We start from the raw sequence: 13,190 nt of genomic DNA, 5'->3' as shown, positions 1-13,190 counted from the left end.
GGTTACTACTTTTGGAGTTAATATCAATAGCACAGAACCTCTCAATAATTTCAAATTCGAGACATGATCAAACTCTTCTCTAAAGTCAATCAGTTTAGCGTCTACTTGAATCTGGGAATCGACCGCGTGTTCAAAATCGCCTGTTATTTCCAGCAGATGAGTAATTGTTGATAGTCCTCTTCTAAAGCTGTGTTGTCTGGCGTACGTTAGGCAGTTCTCTTCTAAGTACTTCGCGGTGGATTTATGGATGATGCGCTCTATTAGCTTGCAGCCACACCTAGTAACATTCTTTTAAATTGTTCTAGACGGGGTTAGGTTTAGAGAGCAACAACGTCTAAACTTGCCTCCTGTCCCTTAAGTCACCGCTGTGTCATGAATACTATTCGCGAGGGCACGCAGAAGCCGTTAGAGAGGTATCTGAGGTTATACACTTTCTACTATCCGAATAGGTGAAAATGTTCTCTACAACTGTATTTCGCGTGTGTAGATTAGTGATGATGCAGATGTACTGCGAGAATCGGCATATGCATATTTTTAAAACAGAAAAATACGTGCCTTTGTCCTACAAGAACCATTACAGAGGAACTGACGAAACATGATGGGCTGCGTGCTGGCGGTCTTAATCTAACAAAGGGCCCATGAGCATGACGAACCAGTGTGCTGTCATGCCATGGGCATATTGAAGAGGAATATGACATACATTTGTATTCAAGTCGCGCTCTCATATTTGTAAATACCTTTCGACTCTAGGCATGATTTTGATAATCATTTTGATAAACAGAGCTTGTAAGCTAGTAACTAGCAAATATACTCTCAGAGTGTTTCAAGTTCAGTGGAAGTTTACACCATGAAAATTCTTAGCGATGTATTTGCATTTGTTGACAACTATTGGTAACGTTATATAGCGAGAGTATAAAGGTCACGGCGTTCTCTTGTCGCTAAAATTCCACGTGCTGAAGAAGCAAAATCTTGACAGAAAGGGGTGCGTTAGTGTCAGGAGAATTTCTCCGTTATGATCCGAGCGGCACAGGCGTTCCATTTGCCATGCTTTATACAAATTTATTTACTGCAGTCTAGAGATTTCATTAAACCTAAAGGTCAGATTTTGCAATGTCCCGGGTCATTGACATCAAAAATCGGCGAATGGCTGCAGGGAGTTTTCATGAAAAAGAAAGAGTCATAGACCCGGCGCATGGTATCAACAAACAGGACGCGGCCAGTGTTGGCACGTGGCCGCAGCGGAGATACGCGTTTCCTGAGCAAGGCCAATTCAACGTAAACAACGGTTGCTCGTGTTACCCTCTTTGAACAGCTGACATAAGGAGGTCGTCGGCGTCTCCGCTGCGGTAGCTGCGGCTCGAGCGTAAACCAACCTTGTAAAAGATTACACTTCAGACTCGGCATCGTGTTTTAGAAGCCACAACTATCATAAGGAGCTTGCCTAATCTTTTGATGGTAAATGCCTTCTGCTTCTATGTTCCTTGCCGCGGCTCTAAATGAATGCAACCATGCCAGTTCTTTTGACAGGTGAGCAAAAAGAGCGTAGTAACTTATTCTATTGGGACGCCCGTGATCCTTACCACAATAAAAAATATTCACTCGCAGAAATTTCCTGGCCCTCTAACACAATGAAGTGGTTAAGCGACAACGTAGAATGTCAAACACTGTCCTGTTGTTGCAGGGCGCATTACCCTGAGGGCCACAAAGGAAATACAAGTGTTTGTGATGAAACAGCGAAGTGGGGCACGAACAAAGTGTGAACAACAAATGATACGTTAGTTTCTGAATGCGAGTTTTTTTCCAATCAACCTTCATAATTTGAGCCATGCAAATACATTGGAAAACAAAACCATAAACTATGAAATCAGAGAACGGAATACCCAAAGCAATGGCAATCGCGCTACATTGCCAACGAGGCAGGCATAAACATTTTCCTCCTCTCAAAGTGAAATACATTTCTTATAAAACAGCCAGCGCAGTGACACGGGATAAATAGGGCGAAAACACTTTGTCCCGTGCCCCTGTGGTGTTTTATAAGAAATGAATAACCAACTCAACTAAATTGCCGTTATACAATAGCAGTATAAATGACTCTGTACACAAGTGCACGCCCAAGTAATGGGTGTATCGCGAAATAAAATGAAGTTCGTTTATGTAGGCATAAGGGCTCTAAACGAGAAAGCATTCGGAATGATTTGAAGCTTGGACGGTGCTAACTTTAAGAATATCAATCTACTGCGTTAACTAAATGACAACAGGAAGTCATTTTCCAGGTTGTGCATGCAACCATACACGCTAAACTGTATACGTCCTCCGAGCTGTTATGAAGTTATGTTGAACTAACCTGACCACTGATCTAGGTTAAAAATCCTCCATATCAGAGACCTTCATTTATATATCTAAAGTGAGGAACCAGTGCATGCATGGTTCGTATATCAAACACAATACAAATACAGTGCACATATAGGGCAGAATTAGACACGCTGCGCATCACTTTTAATATTTCAAAAATTCTGCCCCCAAACCTTTGAAATTAACTTGATACATTTCAATTTGACACACAGCGGTGGCGTAGCGGTAGAACATCCGCCTCGCATGCAAGAGGACCAGGGTTCAAATCCCGGAGCCGCGCAATTCTCCACCGGATTAAAGAAAAATGCCGCGTGTCGATGAAATTCCATAAACAGGCCTGGCGTGCGACCTAAAGCCGGTGAACACCTCCGGCAACGCACTCCATCACCAGAACAGGAGTTGGCCACCCTGGTGCAGTAATTGACCGCAACCTCTCATGATAAGCTCCATAAAACCCTGGCCCTCAGTCACCAGCGGCTGCGGAACAACTGACCACGGTGGCGGTCAGGCCTGTGACGCAGCAGTGGGTGCTAAGAACTTCTGGCTCCGCTGGAGAGGCCGCCATTGGAAACTGACCCTGGCAACGTTTAACGCTTGAACTCTAGCTAGTGGAGCTAGTTTAGCAGTGCTGTTAAGAATAACCTAAGAATCATGAATGCCTTCTTCAGCAGAAGGAACGCAACAGATTACTAAGAAAGAAACCCATCAACGAATTAGCGGTGAGGGGGAGGGCAGAAGAGTTCAGGATCTCGCTACAGACTAGATTTCAGCTCTAACCGATGATGGCGACATTACCCTAGAAGCAATGAACAATAATTTCAGAGATATCATTACTGAATGCGCGGTAGAAGAAGGCGCTAGGGTAGTTAGAGAGGATACCGATAAGCTGTCTAAGGAGACGAAAGATTTGATTAAGAAACGACAGGGTATGAAAGCTTTCAATCCAACAGACCAGATCGAATTGGCCGAGATATCAAAGCTAATCAATAAGCACAAGGTGGCCGATATAAGGAAGTATAACATGGAGAAAATTGAGCATGCTGTAAAGAACGGGGGAAGCCTTAAAGCAGTAAAGAAGAAATTGGGCATAGGCAAAAACCAGATATATGCGACAAGGGACAAGGCGGTCAACGTCATCACGAATATGGACAAGATAGTCAAAGTAGCCGAGGAGTTCTATACAGATCTCTACAGTAGCCAAAGTAGTCAGGACCGTAATGAGATTGGCGGTAGGGAAAAACAGTCCGACGTTCCACCAGTGACGAAGGACGAGGTCAAGAAAGCATTAGAAACTATGAAAAGGAGGAAATGAGCTGGAGAGGATCAGATAACTACAGATTTGCTGAAGCACAGGGGGGATATCGTGCTAGAAAAACTGGCCACCTTGTATACGCAGTGCCTGGTGTCATCGACGGTACCGGAACCATTGGAAGAATGCAAACATTATCCTCATTCATAAGAAAGCAGACTCTAAGGACCTTAAATATTACAGACCGATCAGGTTACTGTCTGTTACGTATAAGGCATTTACTAAGATAATCGCTAATTGAATCAGGACAACCTTAGACTGCTATCAAGCAAAGGATCAAGCAGGTTTTCGGAAACGCTACTCTACTATCGATCATATCCTTACCATCAATCAGGTGATAGAAAAATGCTAGGAATATAACCAGCCCTTATACATAGCATGAACTGATTACGAAAAAGCATTTGACTCAGTTGAAACCTCGGCGGTGATGCAGGCATTGCGAAATCATGGGGTAGACGAGCCGTACACGAAAGTGCTGGAAGATATATATATAGTGGCTGCACAGCAACCATAGTTCTGCATAAAGGAAGTAACAAAATTTCCATAAAGAAAGGTGTTAGGCAAGGAGACACAATCTCCCCAGTACTATTCACAGCTTGCTTAGAGGAAGTATTCAGAGACTTGGAATTCGAGCAGTTAGGGATAAGGGTAGATGGAGAATACCTCAGTAATCTGCGATTTGCTGATGACATTGCCTTGCTAAGCAACTTGGGGGATGAACTGCAAATAAGGATTGATGACCTAGACAGAAAAAGTAGAAAGGTAGGCTTGAAAATCAATATGCAGAAGACTAAGGTAATGTTCAACAGCCTCGGGAAGGAACAGAAGTTTACATTAGGTAGCGAAGTACTGGAAGTTGTTGGCGAATATGTCTACGTAGGACAGGTAGTAACCGAAAATCGAACGAGCACATCAGCTTGTCCATGACGAAAAAAAACGATGCCTCTTGCGATGACAAGTCCTCCATCCAGTAACAACTAAGTGCTTCCTTCGTGATTTTGACGTCTGTTGTAACCAGAGGGACGATGACGCTTGATCGGGGCGGTACTGTCAATTCTCCGTCGAAGGCGTTGAGAGCGACGTGATGTGCCGAAGGTCTCGTAACAGGTATGGCTTTGTCGGACGAGGGCTGGATTAGTTTGGATCGGAGGTGGATGATCGCTGGGTGTTCGCTCAGAACATCCATGCCCAGAATCAAGTCGCGGGAACAGTGCTGTAGGACGACGAAGCTAGTAGGGTAGGTACGTCCATTTTCGGTAGCCCTTGCGGTGCATCGCCCCGACGGCGTAATAAAGTTACCACCAGCGGTTCGGATTAGCGGGCCGTCCCAAGTGGTCGCCACTTTCTTGAGCTGGGCGGCAATAGCTCCACTGATGATAGAGTAGTCGGCACCGGTGTCCACTAGGGCGGTAACCGTGCGTTCGTCGACAGCAATCTTAAGGTCGCTTGTTCGCGTCCTAGTATTGCACCTTGGCTTCGGTGTTTGATTTCTGCTTCGTCCTGTGCTCAGGTCGTGGTCTGGGCTCACCGTCGTAACGTCACTGGGCGGTGATGTCAACTTGAAGTCTGGTCGTTAACTTGTCGACGATGTCTAGTGGATCGGTGATTTATTGGCGGTGTCGTCGTCCCTCATCATCGGCGATGAAGGATCTTCGTGCTTTCGACGTGAAGCAACCTCACCTCCAAAGGTTGCTTTATTTAGTTCCCCTGCGCGGGCTTGGGGACCTTCCGCGCACACTCTCATTATAGTTACAGCCTGGCGACGCGAAGCGGGCTCTGTACGGCGATGGGAACCGAACAGACGGCTTGGTGGCGCAATCTCACCACTACGCAGATAGTTGTCGATTTCTTGCGGTCGTTCACCTGGGCGTTGTCGTGGAGCGTCGACTGAAAATCCGTGGAGACCGATTCGTCGGTACGGGCAGTGGCGCAGAATGTGGCCAGCCTCACCGCAGTGTAAGCATAATGGCCGGTTGTTTGCTGTCCTCCAGGCGTCGCACTTCCTGGGGTTTGGGGGTCGTTGGTAGGCTTGGCGGGCGGGGGCCAAGGGGTGGTTTTCAGGAACCGGACGGTAGCGGCGAGGGCTCAGAAAGTCATCACGTCGGGGCGCAGGGCGACGTAATGCACCAGCATAGTTCATTGCTGTTGCCTCTTGTGCTAGAACAGTCGCAGCCGTCACTTAAGGAACGCCCGGCGCCTGCTGAACTTCTTCACGGACGACGTCCGCGAGCGTCACCAACTGGGGTTGTTGTGATGATGGCAGCAATTGGCGGAGCTCCTCTCGCATGATCTCCCGGATGAGGTCCCGAATGTTCTCTCCGCTTGCAGATGCGCTAAGGTAGTGGCTTGAGTAGTCCGGCTGAAGTGGTCGCTCGTAGTGGCGCATCCGGGTGTCCAACGTGTTCTTATTGGTCGATGCTTCCCTTTCAAATTCGTCCACAGTTTTCGGTGGGTTCTGAACAGCGCTTTAACGCCTCGCATTAATAATTTCATTATCTCACCTTCGGTCATATTAGGGTCGGCGCGGCGAAACAGGCGCTTCATCTCCTCTACGTATACCAGAGTGGGCTCATTTGGTAGTTAAAATCTTGATTGGAGGAGAGCCTGAGCTTTTCCTTTAGGACAGAACTTGCAAAGGCCATGAAAAACTCTGCTTTGAATATCTCTCAATCCTTTAAAGAAGTCTCGTGATTTTGGAACCAAATTCGGGCATGTCCTTGAAGAACAAAATAGACTTGCCTGAGTTTCGCAGCGGCGTTCCAGCCGTTGAATTCTGCCACACGGTCGAAAAGGTCCATCCAGTCTTTCGCATCTTCATCCGGTCGTGCATGGAAGCAGGGTTGGACGAAAACAAGCGGTGCTGTAGGCTGGGTCATTGTCAGCTCGATGCCTTCCGAGATCGAATGAGGTCCGGCAGCAGACCGTGTTCAGATTGGAGCCCTTGAAGCCAGCGACTAGTTCGGTGGCCTGTGTGGCTGCTCCTCCAGGGTAACAGGAACAAGGCTTGGGTCTTCGCTTGAAGGATCAAAGGCAGCACCTCGGCCAGATATCGCGTAGTGGTGTCCAGGCCGTTGACACCAAAAGAAGACACAGGCTTGATGGTACTGAATTCTTTATTGGGCTGACTTGCGCCCGCAAAAGAACTAAGCAACTCGTTGGCGGCAACAGAAACAAACGTGCTCGTCGATCGTCGAACGAAGAATGCCCATCGCACTCGTCAATGCTCAATTTCAAGGCTGTTCAGAACATTCTACATAACATCGCAAACTGCTAGTAGCGCTACCTGGAACATGGTAGAAACCTACGCAGGCGATCGGAATGTTCGAGACAGATCTCCTCGCATCTTCCGCGATAAAAAAATGATAACGTGTCGTATCGCGACAACGAGCATGAACAAACACGGGATACAGAATTGATACGCGTGCCAGGATCACAGTGATTTGCCCGCATGCCGGAGGCTGTTAAAAACGACAAATACAGTTTTGAAAGTTTCGCGGTAATATATTACCAAAGAGCGCTTGCATGTTGCCAACGTGAATGTTGTTTTCCCAGACGTGCATGCTGCGATAGATGTAGCAAACCAAAGAAATGATTGATGGCCAGTACCGCAAAATGGGTTTTAAGCAAACCCCATAGCTGCTTAAAGGTACTACGTTGAAGAGAAACGATGAAGTGCAAGCAAATTTCCATGTTTCAGTTATTGGAGCGAAAACATTTGTTTGTCAGGTTTTCACACCAATGAAAGCAAATGCACTCGTGGCCTGCACAGCATACAAACTAATATCTAGCATCGCGAACAGGTAACGGTGTTGTTGTTTCATGGTTCATGAATATACCTGAGCAGGTGGGAAGCCTCAAGCCCTACACCCAATGCACTTTAGGGAATGTCCCGAACCCAACCCAATCCTTGGTAGCTCACTTTCACTTGATTTCGAACATTAGAGTGAATTACGCTGTCCACGCCAACAGACGACGAGGGGTATACGCGGGTGCAAGGAGGTTGTTTTTCTTCACTACAGCACTTGTACTACTTGCTAGGAAAGTGACGCGCTTTTGTCCTCATCACGGAGGCAAGTAATACACCAAAGTACATGTCTATCTTGCTTTCTTTGCTTTCGTAACCCTTCACTCTCACAAAACCGAACGCTGCCTGCCGTAGCCATGAATTTAACCACGCGCCGGATCGCTTCGTTGGTTTGTTGCTTCCTGTGGAGACATGTGGACCAAATATACACGCAGGCGGTCTCAAAAGGCCCACTGAGCCCTCAACCAACCATGACATTAAGCTAAAGTATGGCGCGAAAAGCATTTAGGCGTAAAGAAAAGCACGCAGTAAGAGCGAGCGAGCATGAAACGACATGAATGGTGAACTGCTGAGAGACAGTGGCAAGTTAGGATGCCATGTCGTGTCTTCGTTCCCTAGTCGCGGCTTGATTATTTTCGGACGCCCTCTTTCAGTCACCGAAGTACTGACCAGGCATTCTTATGTGGGCACCATTTGCTTCGTGGCCGCTTCGTGTAAACGATTGTGGCATTAAGTAAATCGTGGACGAAGAGTTCATCCTTGTGACGAACAATTTCAGGGACTATTTGCCCACACACTGCAAGTGGACACTGAAATGTTGCCAAATTTGTAAATTCGGACAGTTTTGTGAAGTGCGGCTGACGCGAGGTTGCCAATGCTAGAAAATAAAGTACACACAGGGATTCCGTATGGTGTTCCCATATGCTCTTCAGAAGAAATGAAGCTGACGCTGTTAAGTATGAAGCAGTGCACCCCTTAAGCGTAAAGTACGTGGTAGATGTATTTTAAGAGCACGCAATAAGGTCCCCAGAATAGAAGGCAACGTATTTTGGAGATGGGAAGTCTTTTGGTTGCTTCATATTACAAAGTGTTACTCATAACTCTGACCACTGTCTCCCCCGTCTGCTATTCCACAAAAGCCGAAGCTAATACGTGATTACGCTCATTTAGTATTGAGGATAATGTTATATACCAAGCAGCCTAGCTGCGAGCGCGAGGCAAACTTCCCGCTTTTCTTGTCGGATGGTATACGTGGTTGACACATTTATTTTCAGCTGGTGCACAGAGTGATTGAAAATTGAACACCGAAATCGAGGGTGACGTGCGAAAAGCAGGGACAAGTCTAAAAATTACCTTAAGCGCCTATGCAGGCTTTAAAGTGGTATGTTTCCAAAAAACAAATGTAGTCTTTATTTTTTGCTGCCAAGAACCTCTGGCATGCTTACTATTCACTTTGGTATTGTACTCAGGACGATCTTCTGCTTCTCCTTTGTCCGCATTCAGTGTTGCTGAGACGCGGGCTTGTTAGATCGTTTTTAGGGCCAGACCCACTGAAATTTAACTCGAATGAATTCAAGCCGATCGCGCTGCTCGCACATTGATCTCGGATTTCCTAGTTTCTTGTGGGCGTTTTACCTAGATGCTTCTTTCGCGACTTTAAATTCAACATCGTTGAGTGAGCGATTGCCCGATTGCTGCTATCCCCACCGCCATTTTGCATAGTTATTTTGCAAGCGTATGCCACCCGATTAAATAATTTATTTTAGCGACATACCATGGTCTCTTCAAATGGGGCCTACGGTCTCGTCAACAACACGTGACAACATGATTTAAGGGCAGTGAGCTCACAGGAAGGAAACAGGTCTATTGCTCTCAGGCATGCTCACAGTGGAGCTAAATTACGAAATAAAGTAGAAATCAAAATGAAGCTTAGATGATATATGGCCTACACGTGCTCTCTGCCGAATACCTGCAGAAAATCCAGGTTGCTCCTTTCCGGTGAGAACAACCTGCATATTTTGCCTAGATTCTGAAAGAGCTATATCTGCTGCACTGGGTTTTCGTTGCAAAAGAACACGCCGGCTCGCATAAATTGAAATAAAGCATAAACTACTCGGAACCACTCCAAACAGAATTCCTACATCTGTCACACATAAGAAGGAAATAAAAGAGAAATGTTACGCAGTTCAGTGCTACGGCCCGTAACAGCATAAGAACCAGTTTTGCAATCGAATACTAAAAAAGGTATCGCAGTCATTTCTGTTTTTTTTTTTTTCTAATGGCGTACATATACTTTTATGTCAACCGCTGTGAAAAATTAAAAACGCAATGAAAAAGAGAAACTAGCGTAGAAACTAGCGTAGCCTCGGCGTAGAAAAAACGGGGAATGATGTTTTAATGACAGGAAATTGTGCGTTTAGAAATAAATAATATACGTGGTGAAGGCAGTGTTTTTGTTAGATTTCTAGAATTGGATGCAAGAGGTCAGCTCAGGCATGAGAAAGAACTTTTAATTTGGAAGCAAAATTTCTAAGATGAAAGGTAAAACGAAAACAGCAGAAAGGATGCGTTCACAAGGAGAACTACACAGGACTACGCTGGAAACAAGAAATTAATTTTACTTGGTGAGTTGTCAACAATAGAACAGGTCGCATCTGCTCAAGAGCAACCACGAGTGCAACCAAACAACAAGAACAAAACCCAACAAACCTAGAGAGCTGTTGCTGACCCAGTTAGTGCAAACCTCTTGATTTTAAAAGCTTCTATGATTCCTCGTTCTATTTGTGTGTTCCCGAGACAAATGATTATGATATTATATTAGGTGTGCACTATTTACGGTAACTGCAACGGTTTGGCAGCTTCGCTGTGTTTCCTGGACAGATAATTGCGGTGTAGTCTCAAACTCGTTATTGCATATATCAGTATGATCTATGTAGGCATTTGCACTATACAGCGGGAATGAGTATAGTAGTACGTCGGTTGTGCATTTGGTGAACGTGGTCTCGATCGTGACATTACATTTATTTTTTTATGGTCTTATTTTTATAAATGTAAGAAATACATGCAATTTCTGGGGGGAGCGAAAAGTTTGCAAACGTTTTCTTCGCTCGTTCGAGTAAAATGCCAGCCGAAAATTTTGAGAACTTAGGCGTGCATATTTTTTAAGTCTGCGGAGATCATTTGTTATAATAAATGGAAACCTAGAGTCCTTTAATGGACACAAGACTAGAAGCTGAGACTAACAATGTGCCTTCCTTGCAAAACATCTTTCGGTATTAATTATTTTCCTTTTTGTCTCTATTTCAAAGTGCCCATGAGCTCTTCTTGAGTCTCTCAGTTAAGCCATAAGAATTATGGTGCACAAAATACTTCTTGCATCACATTGGCTCTATCGCATTTGGGCGTCCAAAAATATGATTTGTTTTAGCCAGAACGAAATAACTGTTTCTGCAGGGCGCCAAATTCTAAAGCGTCTTGCATCTTGTCTTTTCGCGAGCAGGAATCCTCTACGATCAGAGAGGTAACTACAATCTGGCATTCCTACTGGCTGGCGTGCCTCCGATCGTGGCGTCAATTCTCATGTGCTCTATACACATGATGAAGTCGGTGAGTGCACCTTTGTGGTGAATTGTCGACGACGTTGCAATGATAAGAGTTGCTTGTTGTTCTGTAGGTTGAACTATTGAGTTAGTGCCGTGCCCAGTTTGCAAGAGGTCGCTTTCAGTGAATGACGCCTTGAAAGGCCTGCTACAACACATATATCAATTCTGCAGCCTGCGTTCTAGAATGGGAAAACACAATCACCTCTAACACTTGCATAAAATTTGGAACGATGTTTCGTGCTTTTCATCAACCTTTTAGCTCATTTTCGTCTGCGGAAAAACGAATTAAGATTAGTGTTGCTTTGTGTATCAATGATAACATGTCATTGGTTTTAGTTTTGCATATAGCGCGACGAAAACCTAGTTGAGGCCTTTTTCTGCGGGAAAGAAACGGCCGTTTTTTTACCCCAGGCTGAAGACATAACGTGGAAAATGCAGTTAAGGTGTCCATAGCAAAGTGCTTTGTGATGCATAAAACAAAAAAAAAAAGAATTAAAGCCCGTTTAATAAAGAGCAGACAGGCAAACTGACTTCACTTGTGGTGCACACGAAATCGTGCTCATTTTTTGTGTGAGGTCGCTCGCCTAATTCGGTCCGCCCCGAGAGGCGCTGAGATCACTTTTCGTTTCGACTGTTTCTTGCGACCAGGGCCCTGATGAAAACCAGGACATGCGGCCTAAAGCGAGTGACATCCTAGGGGATCGCCGACAAAGTGCGCTGGTTGCTTCGGAGCCGTAGAGAATACCTGGATAACCAAACGTGGACGCCGAAAACGCTTCATACCGAATAGAGACCGAAGGACCAGTGGCGAAGGCAACAGGTGGAAGAATATGAACACCACGCTTGGAAGCAGTTCACGGTACCGCCCGAGTGATGAACACAAAGGGAGGCAGGGAAAAGGAGGGAGCAAAAGGAAGTGTTTTTGTTGGCGACCCATGTGTTATCTCGAGAGCAATAACAACAGCAACCGGAGAATTCTGATGTACCTGTCAGCGAAACAAGCTCTGCTCTGGGCTCTGCAGTTGAGGCTAAAACTGAGGATCGGGAGAGCAGAGCTGACGGATTTTCCAGCAGGGGAACGCGAGACAACGTCTGTAATCACTTGGGATTTATTGAGGCCCAGTATAAGCATGAAGCATGAGTCTGATTCTTTTGTGATGAAGATGCGCAGTGTGGTTGTGCGGCGCGCAAAAAATCGCAGTGTGTGTGAAACGTTTGCATTGCACATCATGTGACTTTCATTAAAAATCAAACCACAAATCTTGTCTGGAGTAGTTATTCTCAAGTCTCCTATTAGGAACACGAACACATAATGGCTAGCATGGACAAATATAAGCATAAAGCGCGGGACTGGTGGAGTAACTGCTTGTTCTCTAACGTTCGTTCGTAATTCGTTTTATTTAAGTGTAGCTTGACCGTTATGAGGCACTGTTTTTTACGCAAATTCTGGGCCTTACCATTCAATTACGACTAGCTAGATTTATAGTTTGATTTTAATGTCAGCATTCATGCGGCATTGGCGTTGATAGATAGACAACGTAATGCCTTTACCAGGTGTGTATTCATTGCATTTGAGTTGGATAATATTTCCGAAGACATACTTTCATGGTTTCCTTGCAATGCCGGTCCTACATACTAGCGTGATACTTTTCCCAAAGCAAGAAATAGAAGCATTTTTATTATCGGTTCGAGAATGCGACACACCACTTCCACTAATTCTCATGTTCTGTCAAGCTCCCGCTGTCGAGCTGGGAGGAGCAAGGTTAGATGGACATCCGAAAGTCGCCAACAGCGTTTTGGGAAGGCTTAGGCCCAAGTTTCTACAGTATGCCATAAATACAAATAAATAAATAAATAAATGCGGATGACGCTGTAAAAAATTACCTCGAGCAATTAGTGCTTGTTAAAATAACTAAAGACATCAGAAGCGGTAATTCTTCCTACCGAATTGAATACGTAGGGAAAGATCTAATAAAACATGAATAAAATGTTTCTATCAGGATGTGTGACTTGTTAGAATATTCTTACAAAATGAATTTTGCTATGAAACAGCGAAACGCTTGCTCCGGCTTTATAGCGAAAGCAGTTAAAGCTGTAGCTGTCATATCACGCAACCATAGTT

The 13,190-nt window shown here is 45.1% G+C and overlaps 1 protein-coding gene across 2 annotated transcripts in view; it reads left to right on the top strand.

The window, feature by feature from the left end:
- The window catches only part of LOC146209426 (monocarboxylate transporter 10-like), an 86,323-nt gene extending 74,004 nt beyond the window's left edge, over positions 1 to 12,319 (top strand). For both annotated transcript variants that reach the window (XM_084587410.1, XM_084587409.1), the window contains exons 9-10: positions 10,966 to 11,072; positions 11,717 to 12,319. In XM_084587410.1, coding sequence (XP_084443536.1) covers positions 10,966 to 11,072; positions 11,717 to 11,806 — 197 coding nt within the window. In that variant the 3' untranslated portion in view covers positions 11,807 to 12,319. The remainder of the gene's footprint in view (positions 1 to 10,965; positions 11,073 to 11,716) is intronic.
- Positions 12,320 to 13,190: the final 871 nt, after the last annotated feature.

This window comes from Amblyomma maculatum, chromosome 1 (assembly GCF_055883805.1).
Source record: "Amblyomma maculatum isolate TAMU_Amacu chromosome 1, ASM5588380v1, whole genome shotgun sequence".
NCBI classification, from domain to species: Eukaryota; Metazoa; Arthropoda; class Arachnida; order Ixodida; family Ixodidae; genus Amblyomma; species Amblyomma maculatum.
Note: the sequence above shows the minus strand (reverse complement) of the source record. Positions and strands in the feature narration are given on the sequence as shown.